Here is a 24,358-nt window from a genome sequence, read left to right as displayed (position 1 = left end):
TTACTTTACATGGAATCCTTCTCATCTGTCACCTCGACCCTTGCAGGAGTCTGCTAACTGGACCCACCCCCATCTTCAGTCTCACCCTCTTAAAAAACACTCTCATAGCGCTTACTTGCCAGATACTGCTTTAAGCACTTTATAAATTCCAATTCATTTAATCTGTCTATTTAATCCAGTCACCTTCCATAATACCACCTAGTTACCGCTCTTAAATCTGGCCATTTTTCTTACCCACTTAAAGTCTTTTCCTAGCTCTCTTGCCTAAGCATTCCATGCCCCTCTCTGACTGCCCCATCTTCGCACCCTGTAGTCTAGTGACATTGGCTCTTGCACTGCTTTGGACAAGCCATGCAGTCTTACACGTCTCTGTCTTCTGTGACCTATCCCTGGTGCTGGGAAAACTTTTCTTTCCTTTCTCTCCACCTGGTAAATGCCACATTTTGGTTCAGGGTTGTGTGTGATGTAACCTTTTCCCATTGAAGCGCTAGTTGCTCCGTTATTTCTGTCTTGCATATAGTTATCTGTGCAGAGTTTGTCTTCACTCTCTAGACTATGAAGTTCTGGGTATAGGGAGCTGTATTTTGCTCTTTATTCATATGGTGCCCAGCAGGAGGTGTGGATGCATGCTTGGTAACTGATATCAGTGAGAGAACCTTGTTTTCCTCTTAAGCTGCTGCTCTTAACTGTGACATTAATATTGGTACGAAACAATGTCAGAACCATCATACCATTCATATCACTTTGGTATGAGCTGATACTATTATCATACCATTCATATCACTTTGGTGTGAGCTGATACTATTATCATACCATTGATATCACTTTGGTATGAGCTGATACTAATTATATTATAGCACTTAAGGCCCAGGACTTACACTACATTTGAAAGGTAGAAAGTACACTGCCTCTGGCTTTAGAAATATTCATCTCAGTGTTGAGTACAAAATGAAAGTTGATCCTGGGTGTGTATAGCCATAATTAGATTTTTAAAAATCAAAAACAAAACCTTCAAGCTTTTCCAAAGGGCCTTTGCCAAACTTATGGAGGCTGACATGCATTCTTCAAACTTCAAAGATAACACAGTAGATGTTCCAAAATCAGCTGTAGGTAATATGACTCTTTCCTTCTTTGATGGTAACATTTCAATTTATATTCCCAAGGGAAAGGTACAAAAGATCTTGAGGAATAATCTTATTTACATCACAGGGAATATAAGGTAATAATAAAGTAATAAGATGTGCTGTTTGATGAGCCATATAGTAAGTTGGACTAGGCAAGTTAGAAGGGAAATTGCTACTGATACAATTCTCTTTGGGTCCAGTTCATGTAGAGAGTAGTGTAATTGTAATAGGATTCTCCAGAGAAATTGAATCAATAGGAGCTATCTATCTATCATGAGATTCATTATAGGGAATTGGTTCACGTGATTACGGAGGCCAAGAAGTCCCACGATTGGCCATCTGCAAGCTGGAGACCCAGGGAAGCCTCTGGTGTTGTTGGAAGGCCTGAGCGACAGAGAGCTGATAATTTAGATTGTAGTCTGAGTATGAAAGCCTGAGAACCAGGAGCTCTGAGGGCAGAAAAGAGCCATGTCCCAGTTTAGCAGTCCGGAAGAGATTGAATTCAGACTTTGTCTACCCTTTTGTTCATTTAGGCCTTTGGGCTTTGGATGATAACCACCTACATTGGGGAGGACCATCCACTTTACTCAGTCCACCACTCAAACGCTCATCTCTTCTAGAAGCAGCCTCACAAACACACCCAGAAACAATGTTTAACCAGGTGTCTAGATATCCTGTGGCCCAGTCAAGTTGACACGTAAAATTAACCATCCCAGGACCTTTTTGCTGTAGGGGGAAATACGGAAGAACTTGATTCTGATCAAATGAAGAGACTGTGAATCGACTACATAGATCCCTGTGGGATGTGCTGATTTTGGTAATGCTTTTAAAGCCAGCAATGAGTTGCGTGTGGAGGTTAGGGAAGAGATCAGATTTTCACAGGTTGTTCTCAGTCCATTGAAAATATTGATCAGTTAAAACAGTAATGTTCAAAGTATGAATCATAATTTCTTAAATCATCCTCTCCTTTGAGCTGGGACTGGAAAAAGAAGAAATCATCTTCATTCAAAATATTGAAACCCTCTGAGTTAATTTGTACCAGTGAATAGGATTCTCTTCCCCTCAACACTCATATCCCTAATTGTTATTTATCCTCTAATAAAATACAAGGTAGTTACGATGAGGATGCTTATAGCCAGTGGACACTGAATGCCTAGTTAGACCATTTGTGATTCTCAAACCGGGTTGCACCCCAGAACCTGTGAATCTGACTCCTGGGGGTGGTACCTGGCAATGTGTGTTTTTAACAAGCTTCCCAGGTGACTCTTACAGACACTGAATTTGGAGAGTCTGGTGGTCTTCACAACTGACAACTCTAAAAACCTACTGGTGCAGTAGTTTTCTAAATGTGTTTAGAACTTAGGATGCTTTTTGAAATATAACTAACTTTTGGGTTCTCAAACTTTAGGTCTGAGATGGGACTGGAAAAGTTGCCTCTAACAATTTCCCATGTAGTTCTAATACACACAGAAGTTTCAGGGACTGCACTAGTATATTGTAGTATTGCAGAAAGGCAGGGTTTTTCAAATTCTGTTTAGGTACAAAATGATTCATAGTCAAATAAATCTGAGAAATGCTGGAAAGTTAAAACATTGTATGTGTGTACTTTTTTATAGCTTTGATTTTTCAGAGCCTAGAGCACACTAGGGTTTTATAGAATACTGTTTTTGGGGGACTTGTTTTGGGGGACAATTCTTGTCCTCTTGTTTGTTCAAATACTTGACTAAAAGGATGATGCTGGACTCGTGTGTGCCCTGGCACGCTGGCTGAAGTACTGTGTGTTATTGATACTCTGCCTAGGGATCTAATTTGACTCTCCTAGTTATCTATATTGCAGTCAGGTATTGACAAAGCCACCTTGATCTCTGTTTTTATTCACTGCTTCCCCCAAACACTACACATTTCTTTGTAGCATTTACTATAGATAATAAAGTGTATGCCTTAGCCAGTGATACATGGCCCCTGAATTTATTCTGGGAATTGCGTAGAATTTAATTTTTCTATTTCTATTCTGTAAAATCAAGAATTCTGGGAAGCAGAAACCATTAAAGTCTTAAATATCTTAAGACTAATACCTAATTTTGAGTTACTAATTTTATTTACTCCTCACAGTAACCCTGTAAGGCAGGTGTTCTGATCCTTAGTATTTACAGATGAGGAAACTAAGGATGAGAAAGTTGACATAATTTAGAGCTGAGACCTGAACTTTGGTCTGCTTGAGCCTGCAAATTTATCATTTCTTTTCTCTTCACCATGTTGCCTTCCTTTCAACTATATAAGGGCAGTGGAATGTTTACTGTGGAAGGTACTCTAGGACTGAAGACAGATACATGTGGTTAATTCTAACTTTATATCTAAGTATCTTTGTGTCTTTGGAAAATTGACATAGCCTGGGTCTCACTTTAAAAAAGTTAATTGATTTTCTTAGAGACACGGCCATGTCTGTCACCCAGGCTAGAATGCAGTGGCATGATCATACCTGATTGTAGCCTCAAAGTCCTGGGCTCACGTGCTCTTCCCGCCTCAGCCTCCCAAGTAGCCAGGACTGCAGACATGTACAGATAAGCCTGGAAATTTGTTTTATTTAGGCAAGGTCTCACGGTGTTGTCCAGGCTGGTCTCGAACTCCTAGGCTTGAGCAATCCTCCCGCCTCAGCCACCCAAAGTGCAGGGATTACAGGCTTGAGCTACCATGCCTGACCTCACTTTTTCTCCACTAAGTTTATAGTGCTTTCTAGGCCGCCTTGTCAGAGTATTAGGAAACCCTTGTGAACATGGAATGGTGTGTGTGTGTGTGTGTGTGTGTGTGTGTGTGTGTTTAAGATAAAGCACCATGTGTAATTGTAAGGAGAGAGGAGGTATGGCGTCCTCATTTTCCCAAAAACTTAGGCAAGTTTTAAATGGTATCAATGAGAGTTACATCTGCAAGTATTTTAGTTGCTATGGAGTGACTAGCATGTGACAGTACTGTGTGACAAGGTGTAGAAACGTCATCTCTTGGGTGACTTGCAGCTGGTGACATTGCAGAATTCAAAGATAAGTTGCGGAATTCAGGATCTCTTGTGGCAGGACCCAGAAGCCGGTTTGATCATCCACAGGGCAGGACTTTTCATACCTCTAGTGAATAAAGGGGAGGGGAGAATTCACGCCTTTGCTATTATTGCCGCTTTACTTGTACTTTGTTCTTATTTTGAGTGGCTAGGGTAAAGATCTTTTAACTGATTTAAAGGATGTTTAGTTTTTATTTTATCAGCCCTAGTTCCAATGATAGGAATTCAAAATGTAAAACTTAGACTGTCTAGATGACTTGATTATAGTTGAAGGAGAAATTTTAAAGCGAGCTTGAAGAATGGTGCCAAAGTGCATTCTATTTTCTGCAGACTCCGAAGAAAGGAGTGTATCCTCTGAGGGGAAGTTCCAGACTGGCAGGTCTATTTTGGCCTCAGGTATGCTTTTCTAGTTATTGAAGTGATAAGGTTTTTTTTTTTTTTTTTTTCCTGTCTCTCCATTCTCCCTTTTCCTCCTTCTTTATAAAACCAGATTAATATTATCTATTATATGCTTTAGAAATAATATTAAAGAATGGAGCTTAAATTGAAACTTCAAGAGCTGATTGATTGGATCGGCTTGCCATTTTTGCAGTGAGCACATGTGCTGGATGGGAGTGAGGTACTGCCGGGACCTAGGAGAAGCACAGTTAAGCAAATATTCTTGTGCTGTAAACTTTAAAATACCTGAACCTGGTCATCTGACATGTATTTTTTTATTTGAGAAGATGAGATGTACATGGGGTTAATATACTAGGGAGGTCAGCATATGACTTTTCCGTGATGAATTTCATTCTGAAATGTCAGTGTTCTCTGAAAGTCATAAAACGTGAGTGCAAGCTGTTTTCTGAGTTCATCTCTGATATGCAGCTTCTTGAGGCAGATAGTTGGGAATTGCTTAGTGGTTCACACTGATAGCTTATGTCATTTAGGTCAGGAGGCAGAGACTGTCGCTAGGGAGATATTGGCGTAGGAGGGACAGTTTGACACAGGACATCACAGCCAGGTCACAGACTTTTGCCATTTTGAGAGTTGAATTTGAGGATGATTCTACTTTATTCTTGCACCAGGTGGAGTATTGCTCTTAAGAGTATGTTTGTCCAGCTTAGGGGGTGGTGAAGGGGTACTTGGAACACACTCCCGGGGATGGACTGTACTACTACTAAAGGAACAACACAGGTTGGTTCTGCTATCAAGTGATGCCTGAATGATGTCCTTTGGAGAACTGGATGGGACACAGGACAGACTTTATTTAGGGCTATGCATCATACTTCTTCTTAGGATATTTCTTTGTATCATGTACAAGACCTTCCCATGGCCCCTTCTCAACCAAAGTTTCTGTGTAGAAAAAAACCTTATTGTGTAAATCTAATAGCTTAGCAAAAGTTGGAATGCCTGTTTCACAAAGAGTGTGTTGCATGTAGAAAAGATAGAAAGTAAATAGGAAGTAAACAAAAAATTATCAAGGTGGTGAAACAAAGAAAATTTTTTTTCTTTTCTGAAGGACTTTTACGTCTTTATTGTCTTTGCTAAGGGTACTAAGGTGCATTGTGACTCTGCAGTCAGGGGCTTAGAAGTCAAAGAACTCGATTACTTGCCAGTCTTATTTTTTCTTAGGATGGAGGTTGTCCTCTAAGCAACCCTGTGTGTGTGTGTGTGTGTGTGTGTGTGGTGTGTGTGCGTGTGTGTGTGTGGGTATTCCCTTCTCAAAATAAAACACTTGAAGTGAGAGGCTAAATTATGACTCAAAATCAAAATTATTATTTGAAGCCATGGGTATAGAAGTTTAAGAGCCACCTGGAATTGGAGCTTTGTTATTGGGGTGTGTGTGTGTGTGTGTGTGTGTTGTGGGGGTCAAAATTTTGGAATTAAAATGACATCGCTATTTAATATTATCTGCAGCAGTGTTTGAATTAGCTGGAATATTGTTCATTTCCATAGAAACTGGTCACAAATGAGAAACAATATTATTCAGTTTTGTTAGGAAAAACTCAAGAGCTTGTAATTTTGTTAGGCCTTGATTATAAATACTGGTCTTAACTAATTCACGCAAATTTCATCCAACCTGTAATTTTTTTTCATGAGGAATAGTTACCTATAATCTCAAGGTGCAGCTTTTTGGAACTTGGTATTATGTTTTTTTGGAAAATGAAAAAGTAAAATTCTAATAATAATCTCAAATGTATTCTTAGTCTCTAATAATAGCAGTGCTTACAAAATATCATTCTCATTTAGCTACACTGAAAAATAGCATTTTAAAAGGCGTTGAATAGAGAGAATTTCTGTAGCTTTTTGAATGGTCTTGTTTGAGGAATTGGCCATAAACCTTTAGAATTAAATGTCAAAAAAAAAAAAAGAATTTCAAAATACCTTGTTTTGCCCAAAGCAGAAGGAATTTTTATGCCGTCATTGTTTGAATGTCATGACGTATAAATGAAAATAAACAGAATAAAATCTTGTTTTTAAACATTAAACGTTAGGCTGGGTGCAATGACTACACGCCTTTTATAATCTCAGCATTTGGGGAGGCTGGGGTGGGAGAATTACTTAAGTCCAGGAGTTCGAGACTAGCTTGGGCAACATCATGAGCCCCCGTCTCTACAAACATTTTAAAAATTAGCTGAGCATTGTGACTCACGCCTGTGGTCCCAGTTACTCAGGAGGCTGAAGAGGGAGGATTGCCTGTGCCCAGGAGGCTGAGGCTGCAGTTCCGCCACTGCACTCCAGCCTGGGTGATAGAGCAGGATGCTGTCTCAAAAGAGAAAAGAAAACCAAAATTAAATGTTACTGAGTTTTAAGGCAACTGCATACAGCAGACTGTTGTATTTGTGGGTTCCACATTGGCAGTTTCCACCAACTGGAGATGGAAAATAGATTTAAAAAAAAAAAGAAATGGTTGCATCTGTACTGAGTATGTTCATATTTTTTTCTTGTCATTATTCCCCAAACAATAAAGTATAACAACTATTAACATAGCATTTACATTGTCTAGGTATTAAAAGTAGCTTAGAGATGACTTAAGGTATACAGCAGAGTGTATACAGGTTATATTTAAATACTGAGTGCCAGTTTATATCAGGGACTTGAACATCCATGGATTTTGGTATTTTGTAGGGGAGTGTTCTAGAACCAGTACCCCACAGATACCAAGGGATGACAGTACTAGTGAAAACAAACAACATCAAATTTTTTGAATCTAAGATACTATTGATTGGGAGATAAGTCAGTATCTTAATTTATTATATTTTATATTTTACATATTTAAAAGTATATTTTCATGTATTTTCTGCTACTGCCAGAAAAGAATATGCCATTTCACTTGGAGAAAATGGTGTTAAATACAAAACCAAGAAAAAAAAAAAAGGAAAAAAATGCCAGCAATTAACTATGGCACAGTGCTTTCTCTTGGAGTTTCTAATCATTCTTAAACTTACAGATTTTTACATACAAATGACTTTGGCATATTCTCAGTGCTTGCCTGCATAAATAATACTTTTGTCTCAGTACCTTTTATAGCATCTTTTTGAAGACACTGTAAACATCAATTGAATCAAGACTAAACCAACAGTATAATTTTGCATTGTGCACAGGTAATAAACGTCTGACAGCCACCTGGCTGCCAGGGTTCACACTGGTTGATGCATGAGAAAACCATTCTGGCTGGGTGCGGAGGCTCACGCCTGTAAACCCAGCACTTTGGGAGGCCGAGGCTGGCAGATCACGAGGTCAGGAGATCAAGATCATCCTGGCCAACATGGTGAAACCCCATCTCTATTAAACAGACAAAAATTAGCTGGGCGTGGTGGTGGGTGCCTGTAGACCTAGCTACTCAGGAGGCTGAGGTGGGGGAATCACCTGAACCCTGGAGGCGGAGGTTGCAGTGAGCCAAGATTGTGCCACTGCACTCCAGCCTGGGCGACAGAGTGAGACTCCATCTCAAAAAAAAAAAAAAAATCCATTCTAATTTTAAAGACTTTGAAATATTAAAAAAATGTGTCTAGGAACTAATGAAATATGAATTTGTATTTACATAGTTTTGCCAAAAACAGCACTTTTGCCTTATCCCTTTGGAGAGGTTCAGGGGAAGAGTTTGGGGAGGGCTTTTTTTGTTTCTATTGAGTAGCATCTCTGGCTGCTTCTGTCCTCATCCCCTCCCTTCATGAGGGCTCATGATCTGGTTCTAAAGGATTCTTTTTGGTGATTCAAGCTGGTTTGTGCTGCCTGTTACTTTATCCTCTCCTTTAGACTCTGTCTTTTTTAGTTTGCTTGAAAAATACTTGTCAAAGTATTTGTTGACTAAACTTACCCTCTGGAAAGCCCGGCTTTGTCAACAGCTATTTACCTTGTCATCTCTGCTGTAGACAATGGTGCAGTGGACAAAAAGTGTTGGATTTGGAGTCAGGAGTTCTGTCTCTGGGTACCAGTTGTTTTGACATAAACAGTCGTTAGGTAGTCTATTGCCAGGAAGTTCTGCAGTTCAGTTTCTTAAGTCCTTGTGGCCTAGAGGTAGGTGCTGGTCCAGCTTACTCCACAGTTCCTCTGGATCACATCAAGGGTCTCTGATGTAACAGGCAGACATGCCCTGAATTCTGCTTGTTTACCTGTGAGCCCTGGCAGGGATGACTTTTCCCCCCAACCCACCTGCCCCCATTTATCAGTCCAAGGGGATTCCTATTTAAATTTACTCTAACAATCTGTTAGGAGGTTCTGACTGTCACTAATATAAGATTATGAATGTAAAGGCCTTGTCACATTTTAGAAAGCCAGAAAATGCAATGTTTTTCTTCCCAACTGATTTTAAAGACTCTTCATTCTTTCTTTCCTTTTTTTGCTGGTTGTGGGGGTGGGGGTATGGAGAGGACATTATTCACTAAATTTGTTGTCTACTGGGTCTCTTTAATTCTCAGTTTATTTGCAGAGCAGATTGTCCTGTCTTGTGCCCAATAACTGAATCTGTTCCAGCTTATGTCACTAACCTCTTTTTACCTCCAAAATGCCATGATTTCAGTTTTAAAATACCAAACACTTTGAGATCGAGTTAGATGGCAGATAACATCTAATTCACATTAAAGAACACAGCGCTCACCCTCCTCGCCTTACAGGTAGTTTGGTTCTAGGAGGCGCTAGTGTGAAATCAAAGGGCAAAGTAAGATCATGTATAGCTCCCTGAAAAAAAAAAGTAGCTCCCTACTTTAAAATATAATCAATGAAGAGAAGGAAAAACTAGTTTAAAAGCACAGGCAAAGCTTAGAAACTGACAATGATAGTTGTCTTTCATAAAGCTAACGTAGGCTGGACACGGTGGCTCACGTCTGTGATCCAAGCACTTTGGGAGGCTGAGGCGGGTGGATCACCAGAGGTCAGGAGTTTGAGACCAGCCTGGCCAACATGGCAAAACCCCTTCTCTACTAAAAATGAAAAAAATTAGCCAAGCGTAGTGGCAGGTGCCTGTAGTCCCCGCTGCTAGGGAGGCTGAGGTGGGAGAATCGCTTGAACCGGGGAGGCAGAGGTTGCAGTGAGCCGAGATCGCGCCACTGCACTCCAGCCTGGGCGACAGAGTGAGACTCCGTCTCAAAAAAACCAAAACCAAAAACAAAAAACCTAATGCATATAATCTATTTAGTAATCATGGTTTTAGTTTTCTTAGGTTAGATATTAAGAGCTGAAGACCTTCCCCTCTTCACCGCAGCATTCTGTCCACTTTGCTTTTGCCACTTTTTCACGTTGCTCCCCATTTGGCAACAATAAGGGATAAGCATTAAAAGATCTGCAACACAGAGAGAGCTCATTGGCAGATGATTTCCACTGATCAGAGTCTCTAGATTCCGTAAGAAGGAAATTGCTTACAATAAAACTCAGAAACTTTCAGCTTTGTATACAGATTCATGAAAGAAAACATTTGAATCACTGCTTTTGGGCATCTTCTACTCAAGTTGATAGCTGCATTGAGACGACTACACAGTTGTTTGACTTTTCCTTTAAGCTTCTTGCAATTTGATTTAGGACAGTTGTACTGAGCATATGTTAAATCCCAGCCATTATCCAAGGCGCTGTGTTAGAAATTTCATTAAGATAAGGATTCAGCCTTAGAAAAATCACAGACTAGCCCTCAGGGCACAGTGCTGGGGAGAGAATGCTCTGAATCCATGACCTACAGGATGAATTAGGCGATTGATGAGAGTCTGGACCCTTAGATGATGTGATGGTCCTGGAGAGGTACCGCAGAATTACAGGGAGAACTGAGAAACAGCCCACGAACTTTGGAAGCTAACATGTGTCTAAAGTATATATATGATACTAATAACCTTTTGTAAATTGTTGTACCTTCTCCGATTGTGGATGTTGGAGAATTGGCAGTTAATTTTGAAGCTTCCGAGTGACTGACTACTTTGAAATTGTAAGTGAATTCAGGCCTTCCTTGGGACTCTTTAACTCCTCTTCCCCTTGCTGACTCCTCTCCAGCCGTGGAGGCTCCTCTGGGCCATCGCTTAAAACTTACCAAATGCCATCTTGCCCAGGCCTGCATTTGTTTGAAATGATCTGAAGATACCTTGCAAAGCCACATCCTCACTTCCTTCTATTTTCTACTCACGTGGTACTTTCTGAGTGCTATGAATAAAATAGCAACCCCTCCCTCCCCTCTTGCATACCTAGCTATATTTATCTCCAAGGCACTTATGAATGTCACTGTCTGAGTGTAAACTCCTTGAAAGCAAGGACTTTTGTCTGTTGATGCTTTATTAGACCTAATATTTACCTGGAACAGTGTGTGAGTCGTAACATATTCAGATATTTGTGGGAGGGTGAAGGGTAGGAACAGAGGGAAAACTCTTCATGTATTTTATTGTTTCTCTCTCTTATTAGAAGGTAAAAGTCCACAAGGGCAAGGCTGCACCCCTAGCACTTAGAAATGTGCTGGCACATAGTCAATGTTTAAATAAATAATTGGAGTGAAAATTTGTGCAGGTTTGGTTGTGTATACTTAATTATGCAACCATAGTAAACACATATACAGATGTCCTTTAAAAAGTAGAAGTGTTTGTTCCTATATACACCAAAGTTATGCGTGCAGTATAACCTGTAGTAATATAGGTTAGAAAGCCACATTGCTTATTAGTTAAGAGTCTGAACGCACAACTGCAGCCGCCATTGCTGAGCCCCAATCCCAGCTTTACCTCCTGCTGGCAGAATGGTCATGGCAAAGTTATTTAACTGCACCATACCTCAGTTTCCTTTTTTGTAAAATGGGAATGATGGAAGTACCTATCATAAGGTCAAGGGCATTAAGTGAGTCAGTATAAAGTGCTTAAAATAGTGTATTAAACAGAGTAAACATTCTGGAATTCTTCATAAAAATATGTTAAGACAAAATATTTATTGATATTATTACTAATTCATTCATATTGGGTACTAAAGAGTGGAAAAGTCCCCTGTTAATCCCATAGCCCCAGATGAAGATGACCCTTTGGATCTGTCTCCAGGGGAGCTGGAATATTTTAAAGAGATGAAAGCAGGAAGTGACAGAGATAGGATTTTATTTCCTAAGGGGAGGGTCTTACTCCTTGTATTCTTGCCAGGGTGCTAATTCTTTTCTCTTTTTTAACATTGCACACAAAATTAAGTGAATCCAAGAAACCTTCCCTATATCGCATAGAGCAGCTTTCAGTGTAGTTGTAGTAGGTAGCACTTAGGGGAAACTCAGTGTAGAGAGGATATGTTGTCAGGCTGCTGTTGTAGAACCTGCCTGTAGCGTGCATGAAGAGGAAGTAGAAGTTATGTGCAAGGTGAGACTGTACGGCCATGTCGTCAGTGGGTGTGTCAGCAGGAGAGGGACACTGCAGAACAGATACGCAGTTCCAAACACGCCAAAGAGAAACACAGCAACACCTGTGCTATAGGACACTGGAAAAGGTGTCGTAAGAATTTGAAGAAAGGGGCTGGACGCAGTGGCTCCCTCTCGTAATCCCAGCACTTTGGGAGGCCGAGGTGGACAGATCACTTGAGGCCAGGAGTTCGAGACCAGCCTGGCCAACATGGTGAAACCCCATCTCTACTAAAAATACAAAAAAATTAGCCAGGCATGGGGGCATGTGCCTGTGATCCCAGCTACTCGGGAGTCTGAGGCAGGAGGATCGCTTGAACCCTGGAGGTGGAGATTGCAGTGAGCTGAAATCACGCCACTACACTCCAGCCTGGGCGACAGAGCGAGACTCCATCCCCCACACCTCCAACCCCACAAAAAAAAAGAATTTGAAGAAAGGGCAGAATATACCAATAGAGATGGTAAAATTTGGACATTATATAACCATAGAAAATATTTGTTCAGCCTCTTGTATCCCAGAAGATGGAAGAGTTAGAAGAGAAAAGGGAGTGGGAGCAATGGGAGGCCAGAACTTGTCTAATATTCCCTGGCTAGATTGTAGCATTTGTTACCTAATCAAGAAAGGAGAGTATTTGATCAAACTAAATTCATATTTATAAGTATATTTTACCAGTGCACTAGACAGGAAGTGAGTATTCTAAGGACTGGTGGTGGTGTGGGTACCCAGCTCTTTAACATAAACACTAAAGAAACTGTTTAAGATATGAAAATTGTAGTTCTTATCCACATAAGGAGTGTCTACTTTGTATCTATTGCCAGTTAAGTTAGTCAAAGTTCCTGCATTCCTTCTCTGGCCAGTCCCGGACCACCTTCTGCCAGCTGCTTTGTGCCGCCTTTTGCTGCCCAGCTTCTGATGTCCAGTGCATATACACTGATACTAATTCAACCTGACAGAAATGCAGACAGAAGAGAATGTCCAGTGGCATCTTAAGAAGACTCCAGAAAAATGAGTTGGTCAGACTGTAAGTGAGTCACTCTTCCTGTCTTGTCCACCGGAAATGGGGCTCACTGATCCTACTTTGCCCAAAGAAGCTTCTATGCAAACAATGAGCATATACATTTGTTTGCATCTAAATGTATTTCTATTTCTAAAGCTGGATATCCAGTAAGAGTTTCTTTGCAAATTATTCATTTGAAATGATTATAGTATGGGTTTATTAACATTGACTTGCACATACTACATTCTCATGTGAGAGCTATCCCACAAGAGCAGCAACTTAGTATAGGAAAATAAATAAATAAGTAAATAAAACAAAAAGTGAAAACCTGCATCATGCCCCTAGAAACGTTTGAACCCCTACATGGATGAAAAGTACAGTTGTTATGTTGGAAGCCAGTGCCTCAGGAGCAAATGCAGACTCCCCGACTCATACAGTGAGTTTGGGTCAGTTTCCATGGCACTGCCTTGCACGTGGGTGCCCTCTTCTGGAATAGTGAAAGCAAGGCTGAGAAAAAGGACGGAGATTTGGAAGGTATGCGGCGGGTGGGGCTGGGGGCAGAATCTGTATGTGATGCTTACTAAAATTTTTTATTGGTGAAGACTGAATTTTGTCTTCTGTGCTGAACAGAGAAATAGCTCTTAGGAATTCTACTAATTAGGTTTTGTGTGTTTCCTTTATAAAGAGTCTTAAATCATAAGAGGCTGTCCCTTCCAGGGAATGTATTCTATGTAAGTGTTGAAAACAGGTTCATTTGAGGCATTTGTCCTAAGTATTCCTACTGAGCGCTAACTAACATTTGTATGGAGATTTATATTTAATAAAGTGCTGTCATGTATTATCTCACGTCATCATAACCTTAATGATGCTGGTGGTGTTGGTGACGAAGATGGATCTGGTGATAGGAGCAGACGTTTTTTGTTTACCGTATGCCAGACATCTTACATGCCAAGCATCATACATGGATCTTCTCGTCTGATCTTCACAACAGCTTGTGAATATGATACTATTATCTGTTTTATAGCTAAAAACCTTCAGGCTTACAGACAACGATGACCTTACCTACCTAAGGTCCCAGAACTGGTGACCACTGGAGCCAGTGTTTGAACTTGGGTGCTCTAACTGGAGTTCTCCAGCAGATAATTGCTTTTGGCATCTTCTAAATTAATAATCATTGCTTGCTGGCAAACTGAACACTCACAGGTAGAATTTCCTTAACAAATGAAGGGAGACCCCTGAATTCTTCTATTGTAATAGAATTCAAATGAATACACTGCTGCTAGACATATTTCTTTGGCACACTTTGGTGTTGTTTGGTCATATTGAGTGCTCTAGCCTCTCCCAGGTGATTCCCTCCACCAACATGAGGGTGACTAGTTCACCTCTACTGAATTCTTGCAGATAGGGGACGGTTGCCGTTGCTACCAGACAGCTCTGCCTGGTTAACGTGTGTGTACCTTGTACCTATCGTTTCTTCGAACCAAACTCCTGGTCTTCCACGAGTGCTTGTTTCTTTCCATGTGTGCACACTGTTACCCATTCCCTCTTCTTCCTCTTGTGTTCGTTGTCTTGTTTGGTGGCATCACCTTCCACCAGCTTTTAAGTCAGGGTTAGTCTTGTACCCACTCTTGAACATAGCTCCATGCATATCTCAAGCCACTCATCCCGTTCTTCCATTTTACCTTCTAAATAGCTTTCAGAGCAGGCTTTTCCTTCATATTCACACAGACACGCAATTTAGTTTCTCATCTCTTGACCGTACTATTCTGATACCTTTTGTAGCTGGTTTTTCTGTCTTCAATTTTGAGTCCCTGCAGTTTTCCCTCCACACCACAAGCAAAACTGATCTTACCAAAACCCAAGTCTGATTGTTATTCCCCTCTTTAGACCTATAGTGACTTCCCATGTGTTAGAGGGGTAACTCAAAGCTCTGAGAATGCATCAGGATCATCTTGGTCCTTAAACTGAAGAATGCCAGGGCCCACCGCAGGCCAGCGACTGAGAATTCCCTGCAGTGCACCCTGGCACGTGTCTTTCCTGAAATCTCCACGTGTCCTCACATCCTACTTGGATAGCTAATGGACATCTCAAGGTGAACACATCAAAAATGGAACTTCTTTTTCTCACAACCTGTGTTAACTTTGGTCTTTCATGTCTTGGTCGATGGTAACCCCACCCTTGAAGTTGCTCAGGACTAAAACTTAACTACTAGTCTCTCAGCCCTCCCAAAGGACCAGTTGGCAGGTCCTCCGGGACCTATAGCCCCTGCTGCCACCCAAGCCAGCTCCTCCCTGGCACATGCAGTACCCCCTGACTGGTCACCCTGCTTCTCCAGTCTATTTTCAAAGCAATACTTAGAGTAATCCTTTAAAAATATAAATTAATGTTAGATCTTTACTCAGAACCCTTCAATATTAACCATTTCACTAGGAGTAAAAACCAGTCTCCATAGTGGCCCCCAAGGCCTTTAAACCACAAAGTCGTTCCCCAGCTCTGCAGAGGGGTTCTGGGGCATTGCAGTGAGCTCACACGTGTTTCTCAAGATATCTAAATTGTCAAGGGAAACACAGCTCTTCTCATCATCTGTCAAACACCGTGTGAACAGCTAGTTCAGCGTCAACATCAGATTGTGCTATATTCCTTTTGACGTCATAGCTTTGAGCTGGATTTTCACCAGTTGTTGTGATAAAAATTAAGTGCTATGAGAAAACAAATGAGTGGCGGTGTTCAGTCTGATCCGAGATTTAGGAAGTCATATGGCCCAGAGGCACACACATCCATTAGTAAGCAATCGTTATTTAATAATAAAAATGATTTTTCTTTCAATTTGTATGTATTGTTTTTTCAAATGACTGTAAATTGTTGGGTCCAAACTTAATAAGCATTTATACACTATTATTCTGTTACTAAATGGAATATATTTCCTTTGGCCTTGGAGTGTCATAAAAAACTTACATATTGAAGACTCTGAATCGAGAAAATGTGGGAACCTCCATCCCACAAGCCCATTTGCTCTCTGGGTATTCTCCGTTCACTGCCTCTGCCCCAGCCACGCTGGCTTTCTTGCTTGCTCTCACACATCTAACATGCTGCAGGCTTTGGGCCTTCTCTGGGCTTGGAATGCTGTTATTTTATCATATTTGCAAGGCTTATCTCCTTTATATCTTGCTCAAATGTTGCCTTCTCCATGAGGCCTCCCATGACCACTTTGTAGAAAAATGTTTCCACCCTCATCCCCAAATTAGGGTTCCTCTTCTATCTTTGCTCTATTTTTTTTCCAGAGCAAACGTCACCTTCTAATGTGTAGAATTTACTTATTTATTAAATTATTTATATTTAGCTTCCCTCCCCACCCAGGGTAGAAGTTTTTAATTCTGTTTTGCTTACTGTAGTCTACCAAGCACCTAAAATATGTGGTACAGTATAGGGAATTAAATACGTATTCATTGAATCATTGAAGACAGACTTACCAGAAGATGACTGGCAGGAGCAAAATGGATAGTAGTAAAGCTTATAAAAGTAGTAAAGTATTGGAGTCTCACTGGCCATGTCCAGCTCCTTGCCTCAGTTTTCCCATCTGTAAAATGGGTTATACTATTGCCTGTTTCATAAGACTGACAATTCAATCCCTAGGAAGAAGCCCAGAGGCTGGCACATAGTAAATGCCTAACCATTGTTAACCTATTAGGTTTACGGTACCATGGCGGGTGCTATGGCTCTTCTGAATAACTTCTCATTTACATTTCTTTGGGAATTAGATGATGGGCTCTCTACAATGCCTAGGAAATAAATGCCATAGATAATGATGGACAAAATTATTTTCCTTTCCCTTTTCAGAGGCAATTTATGATTTAGGGTTTTACTTATTTTTTGCTGATGGTGTACTTACTTCTGACTTGTATTTCAGCCCTGAAAGCTGTGCGTTTGTACCCGCCCTCTTGTCTGTTGGTTCCAGTCTTCTGTGTTTCTATGTTATCAGCCTGAAGAATGGCAAAGGAGTCATGTTGTTCCCACTGGTCTTTTTATTCCACTTGCAACTGAAGTCATTTCTTCTCACTCCTTGAGATTCTTCTAATTTGCCTTTGCCTAAGTTATGTATAAAATTCAACTCGACTAGGTGGCTGTTATTATTTTCTTTGTACAACCCTTGGGGTACACTTCATAAATACAGGGTCATACAGGGAGCTTTGACACCTTAACCTAACTTCTTTTTGGTCCTAGTTTTATTACCACAATTACATGAAAATTTAAAGAAATTTTAAATTTAAATTCAAAGTATACTATTGCCTGTATGAAATGGGCAATAGTATACTATTTATTAAAGTTCTGGGAAAAATTGACAGTAAAACAGTATACTATTGAGTATGTTGTTTTATACAGGCAATAGTATACTACTGATGTCAGTTTTTTTCCAGGATTAGCTACAGTGAATTGGAAAATTAGTGCCACATACCATTATTGATAGCATAGCGTGGAAGACAATGGAGGAAGTAGACATGGCAGATGGCTGTGTTCTTGCATTCTCTTAGCAGATGGCTGTTGAGTACCTTCAGCCGCCCCTTGTGTTGAGGATTCAAACCGGAATTCAAGACAGTGGTAGGTGAAAGCGATGAGATTTTAAAAGGTAGCACTAAGAGTTCACAGAATTTGGCATGGTTGGGCTGGGGGTGATGAGTGTGGCAAAGGGAACAACATACGTAAAAGGCATGGGAGCACAGCTTGTATTTGTGTGGTTCAAGCAGGAGGGAAATGGTAGAGGACAGGTTGAAAAAAGAAATTGGGGTCAGCTTGGAAAGGGCCTTAGGACATGCTACAGAATATGGATCTTGTGTAGGATTTGTGTAAAGTGGCTACATGATCACATTTGTGGTGGTAGCATGCAGGTCAAGAGAGAAGGATGAAAACACAGAAGAGGGTTTTTGTGTTTTTGTTTTTTTTTTTTTGTATTTAGAGGACGTTAGAGAAGAATCAGTAGATTACAGGCAACAAAGTCTTGATAAAACTGTAGAAAAACAGTAGGAATAAAATCGCAGAAACAAGTGAAAAAATCCAGAAGGATTCTAATTGTGAATAAGCTACCAGTTGGCAATCATGGAACACCATTATTGGAATTCTTTAAATAAAGTTTTGAAAAAAACATTTCAGGAAGTTTTGCCAGATAAAATATAAGATGCCTAGTTAAACTTGAATTTCAGAAAAACGATGAATAATATTTTTGTATAAGTATGTCCTGTGCAGTATTTGGGACATACTTATACTAGACACTGTTTTTTGATGTGAAATTCAAATTTTATTGGGTACTCTATTTTTATTTGGAAAATCTGCCAATCTTAGTATGATTCAAAAGGTTGTGAGAAGGCATGGTGATCAGAGTCAATGATCTGGTCCTTCATTTGATGATGCAGTGTTTTGATGAGAGAATTATTACCATGTTTACTTGGAGGTCAGAAATAAAGGCCCCAGGGAAGCATTTTCTAGAACACAGGGAGAACCTTTTGGGAAGTCTCTTACACATTTAAGTGACTGGTAGGGATTTATTTATTTGCAACCTTACTAGGCTGTAAAGTGATTTGATCAAGAAAAAGAGGGAAAATAAAACAACTATAGAAAAGAGAAAATCCAAACTACAGAAAGCATCTAATGCTCAGCAGACTAGAGCTGCAATGTCTTGTGTATTCAAGAAAACAAAATGGGGTGTTATCCCCTCCGAGAGGGATCACTGAGTCGGCTTTATCAAGTGTGAACGAGGCTGGGCTCACTGTTTCTTACGCTCTCGATAGACAGTGGCCCTTGTGTTCTGGCTCCTGTTTTTATTAGAACTGCAGAAACATTACAAAAACCCCAACAATGAACACTCGGCTGAGAATGTGAGGTCATAGTAGTGTGACCTCATAGGCAGCCAGGTTCTTGGAAGGCTGTGAGGCTCGGCAGTCACTGAACTTGGGAGCTGAAGAATACTGGACGGGGCTTCGGAGAGGAAGGATGGTCCAGGCGCACCCCAGGGGTTGCGATGGGATCTTATTGGTGTCTGTATGGTTGCTGGTAAGTTTATATTGCCATCATATTGACAAGCTTTCTGATTTAAAAGGAGCAATTTCGGTTCTTGTTCAAATAATCTCCTAAATTGTGAAATGGACAGAATGAAGCCATCTAGGGACAGGGATATTTATCCTTTGTGCTTTATTTTCTCCTTTTACTGAAACCTTTTTGAAGAAGATCCAGAAAGTCTGATGCACACAGATTTTGCAATTATATGGTTTTGGTGAATGTGAGGAAAATTAGGTGAAATCACCTGGACTGGGCAGCGTAGTAGAAAAGGGGCAAATATGGAGAATGAGTAACATGAGGAATGGAATGATTTTGGTAATAAATTTTTAAAATGTGTTCTCATTAGAATAAGCCTCTTGTATTTGAACAAAATTGGACCAGTACTATATATGTGGTATAATTACATTGTTTGCACAGAATGATTAAATAAATGCTATGAATTTTCCCTGGGAAATGAGCAGTAAGTAGTGGTTTAATTAAGAAGAAAATCCTTTCTTTGACATGTGTTCTTACTACATGATAGGAAAAGCACACATGGAAACACAACTCCAAGGGCTTTGTTTTGTGTTTTGTATAATTATAAAAAGTACTTGATTGTAATTAACATAGTTCTTGGAATAAATATTTTACATTTCTGTCACTTGTGTGGGAAAACACAAAGTAACCATGAATTGCCTAAAAGCAATTTCTACTATGAGTTTTCTTATTATAGGTTATACGGTCGATAATGATTATTCAATTTCCTGATGGGATAGATTTCACAAAACTGAATGATAGTGTTAAGTCTCTTTTTAAAAAAATGTTTACATCATAGACAGGAGGGTCTCACTGTATTGTCCAGGCTGATCTCAAACTCCTGGGCGAAAGCAGTCCTCCCCTTGGCTTCCCAATGTGCAGGGATTACAGGTTCGAGCCACCACACCCAGCCATATAATGTTAAGTCTATAAAGGAAGATGTAGGATGAAAAAATCATGCATTTAAAAATGTATTTTCATGGAGATTTTATCATAATGAAGCAATTTATTTTAACTGGTAGGCATGTGTATTCGGAAACTGTTCAAGGTGTTGAGGGTTACTATGCATCTTAGTTTGCCTGGGTCAGTTCCAGTTAATGCCTGCTCTTCTGCCATTGATATTGACTGTGGTTTGGTATTTGACTTAGAGTTTTAGTAAGTGAACTATTACCATTAATAGCTATGGTAAAATAAGCCAGCATGGGTTTGGTAGACCTAACTTCGTATTCCCAGCTTCTCCCATGGTATCATCTGGGAATGTGTGAGTTGACATTTTTACACAGTTGAGTCTAAAAAACTCTCTCTCTTTTCCCTATTCTTAGAGCTTCATTTCAAGGGCAGGATGTCAGGTGCTTGCCGATAAAGTGTGCTTGGAGAAGAGTTGCTAAGGACAGTTAACTCCTTCTAATCCTGTGGTGGTTGAGGGAGTATGAGACTTTGCAGCTACTTGTTATACCAGCTGGTTGTCCAGGAGCCCTGGCTGCTTTTTCAGTGACCTTGAAGCATAAGGCCAGCGCTTCCTTGGTAGAGCAGTGGGAAAAGGGAACTTGTAAATGAGGTAGAATAAGTGACAAGATGGAGCAGTTCTGCTTAGAAATGCATTTATTTTTACTACAATGGTTTTTGTCATTTCGTGATGTAAGTTTACAACCTATTTTTTAGGTTCAGATTTTTAAAAACATAACACTGTTGAGATAATTGAAATACTATATCACTTGCTTTATTAAAGTATAAAATCCGGTGGTTTGGGCATATTCGGAGTTGTTTAGTCGTTACCACTGTCTTAAGGATGCTTTCATCACCCCAAAAGAAACAATGCCCATTAGCAGTACTGCTTTTTTATTGATAATGCCTCCTTTATTTATTCTGTAATGATTATAATAGAATATTTAAGGATGTATTATCTCCGTTTCCCCTTTAGAGTGTCCTGGTTTAGACAGTAAATGGTTATTCTGCTTAATGCAAGCCAAGTTAAAGAACTATGGGATAGAGCAAGGGCAGATAAACTCCCATCCATGGGCCCAATTCAGCCCAGCTGGCATGGCTCTTAGGTTTTTTAAGGTTGTAACAAAACAACAACAACAAAGCAACATGTGTGACAGGGGCCATATGTGGCCTGCACGCCTACGATATTTATTATTTCATCCATTATGGAGAAATTCTGACCGCCCTTGGTTTAGCATCTGTGGTAAGTGTGTTCGAAGGCCGTGTAAGCACATTTTATCATGAGCATGTCTTACTTCCAAGTTAAGATAAAGATTTGGAAATTAATGTATCCTCATTAGTTTCAGTGTTACAAATACAAGAGAACCCTCTATACCTGACCACAGGCTGTAGTCTTTAAGCCCTTTCTAGGGCAGAGTTCTCAACGTGTTGCCTGTGGAGCTTTCTTCCTTCAGTTAGGTTTGTGAGATCAAAATTGTTTTACACTAATTATTATAACACTATTTTTGTTTTTCACTGCGTTGATATCTTATGGTGCAAAAACAATAGTGGAGGTCTTAGTAGAACTTAAGGCAGCAGCACCAAACTCTTCTAGTCATTGTATTCTCCACTGTCATGCACTCAAAATAAAAATATAGGCCAGTTTCACCTTTAAAAAAATCCTTGATGAAACCAGTACAGTTTATTTCATTTCAACGCTTGAGATCATGTCTTTTTAATTTTGTGTGTGATGAAATGGGAATAAAGCACTTCTGTTCCTGATAGTCTCCAGGAAAAACATTCGTCTGTCATATAAGTTGGGGCTAAAAACTAGTCACTTTTTTCATTGAATGTCATTTTTCCTTGAGAGAATGACTGACAAACTATGGTTATTGGCAAACATTTTCTTGAAAATGGAGTAAGCCTATTACTTTAAGGAAAGCAGCTGATAATAATTTGTAGCAAATGATTACATTTGAGCTTTTGAACAAAAGTTAGGATTTTGGAAAACTTGTATCTGCCAGCGAAGGTTTGGCAGCTTCCCAATACTTAGACTTTTCATTAATGGTGACATTAGTGAATATGATTTTTTTAAGGTTATGTAATGAAATGTGTCAACACATGTTTCGCAGATAACCAACGTGTGATGTTACAAAATCATGTAAGGGTTAAAAGATCCATTCAAAGTATAAGAAAGATTTTAATATAAGGGTACAAAAAGTTAATCGACACAAATTTAGATTCCATATTGCAAGTAAGAATATCCTTTAAGAAACTACCACTTGTCTCACTTTGGTGTTGTATCAAAAAAGAATATCCACAATTATCTGAAAAGGATATTAAAATATTTCTTTTTTCCAATGAAATATGAGTGAGGGCACATTTTCTTAATGTGTTTCAGCCAAAATAATATATTGTTACCGATTGAATGTAGAAATGGCTCTTAGAATTCAACTGTCTTGTAGTAAGCCGGCTGTTAAAGAAATGTGTGTTTTAAAAAAACAGTGAATTTTAGTTCTTCTGGAAAACAATAGTTGTATCTTTATAGTATTTGTTATATAAAACAGATTTATTTTTAAGTGAGTGAATTTTTAAAATGTTTCTATTTTCATTACTACTAGGGTAAATATCGGTAGGTATAACCCACATAAGTGAAAGCCGTATGGAGTCCTTCTAAGAATGTAAAGGTCTAGAGACCGAAAAGTTTGGGAACTGCTGGCCTAAGATTTAGGCAATCTGTTCTTTAGTTCTTTAAAATATGGTAACTGAAAAAATTTTTATGAATATTTAAACATACAATGATCTCATCTAAGTGTAGCTGAACTAAAAGAAAACTATCAATATTTCATCAGATATTTTCCTTTTTGCCATATAAGAAAAATCTATTATTTTCTCTCTTTATCAATTATCATAGCAATGCTGGGGTGAAAACAACACGGCTAGAAGCTCATTCTGAAATGGGGAGCACTGAAATTTTGGAAAAGGAGACCCCAGAAAATCTCAGTAATGGTACCAGCAGCAATGTGGAAGCAGCCAAAAGGTTGGCCAAACGCCTTTATCAGCTGGACAGATTCAAAAGATCAGATGTTGCAAAACACCTTGGCAAGAAGTACGTTCTGACCCATTGCTGGAGTCTGAATTCTCTCCTGTTTTGTGTGTGTTTTAAATAGTTTACCTTTCAATAACCAAGTCTATTCTGTTTTCTTATAGCAATGAATTTAGCAAACTAGTTGCAGAAGAATATCTGAAGTTTTTTGATTTTACAGGAATGACGCTGGATCAGTCACTCAGGTATGACTAAGCCTCCTTGCTGCTCTTCATTGCTTTCAAATGATTAGTTCTTAGAGAAGAAAGTAATGTCTTCTAGCTAGAATCTTATTTTTTTTTTAAACCTCCATGTATAGGTGGAGTATTCCTTCTCCAAAATGTTTGGGTCGGTAAGTGTTGTGGATTTTGGATTTTGTCAGGTTTAGAGATGTTTGTGTTATACTTATCCAAGTGAACATCCCAAATCTGAAAATCTGAAATGCTTCAGGGAGCATTTCCTTTGAACCTTATTTCAGCACTGAAAAGTGTTGTAGATTTTGGAGCATCTCTGATTTGAAGCATTTTAGATTTCTTATTTTTGGGTTTGGGACGTTTAACCTGTAGTTTGTGAACTTAGCTCAAATTGTATTATAGATATTAAACACAGCAAAGAGTAAGAAAAATGTATTCATTTAACGAAATGACACATGAATTGATATTCTACACCTACTGGTAAGCCTGAGTTCAGATGGTAAACAATTGGTAGCAAAGCAAATCTGGATAAAAAATGCCATCTGTAGGAGTTTTTCTGTTTTTCGTTTTTTTTATTGTGTTAGAATACAGATAGCATAAAATCGTTCATCTTAGCAATTTTTAGGTATACAATGAGTGGCATTAAAAACATTCATAATGTTGTCCAGCCGTCACCACCGTCCATCTCCATGATTCTCTTCTTATAAAACTGAAGCTCCATACTCGTTAAACAATGATTTTTTTTTCCTTCCCCTCCTTTCCCCCAGCCCCTGGCAAACACTATTCTACTTCTCTTCTCGATGATTTTGACTACTGTAATGTAAATTGATATATACATTATTTGCCTTTTTGTGATTCATTTAACTTAGCATAATGTCTTCAAGGTTCATTCTTGTAGCATATATCAGAATGTCTTTCCGTTCTAAGGCTGAGTAATACCCCATTATGGGGAATATATATACCACCGTCAGCTTCAGGACACGCTTGGGTTGCTTCCATGCTTTTGCTATTGTGATTAATGCTGCTGTGAACATGAGTGGACAAATATTTCTTCAAGACCCTGTTTTCAATTGTTTTGAGTAGGGAGTTTGGTTTTTGAATG

General features: G+C 39.4%; 1 protein-coding gene across 29 annotated transcripts in view; it reads left to right on the top strand.

The window, feature by feature from the left end:
• PSD3 (pleckstrin and Sec7 domain containing 3) overlaps nt 1-24,358 on the top strand; it is a 728,752-nt gene that overhangs the window by 429,785 nt on the left and 274,609 nt on the right. For 21 of the 29 annotated variants that reach the window (XM_063816241.1, XM_024345060.3, XM_024345058.3 and 18 more), the window contains 2 exons: nt 22,892-23,086; nt 23,188-23,268. In XM_063816241.1, the coding sequence (XP_063672311.1) occupies nt 22,892-23,086; nt 23,188-23,268 (276 nt within the window). Of the gene's footprint in view, nt 1-4,478; nt 4,570-5,146; nt 5,241-5,330; nt 5,350-12,811; nt 13,015-18,807; nt 19,033-21,223; nt 21,242-22,891; nt 23,087-23,187; nt 23,269-24,358 lie in introns of those variants that run through there. The other 8 variants (XM_024345063.3, XM_054657277.2, XM_054657275.2 and 5 more) reach the window with 6 other exon arrangements.

Source organism: Pan troglodytes, chromosome 7 (genome assembly GCF_028858775.2).
Source record: "Pan troglodytes isolate AG18354 chromosome 7, NHGRI_mPanTro3-v2.0_pri, whole genome shotgun sequence".
NCBI classification, from domain to species: domain Eukaryota; kingdom Metazoa; phylum Chordata; class Mammalia; order Primates; family Hominidae; genus Pan; species Pan troglodytes.
The sequence above is the reverse complement of the archived record's forward strand: the minus strand, read 5'-3'. Positions and strand labels throughout refer to the sequence as shown.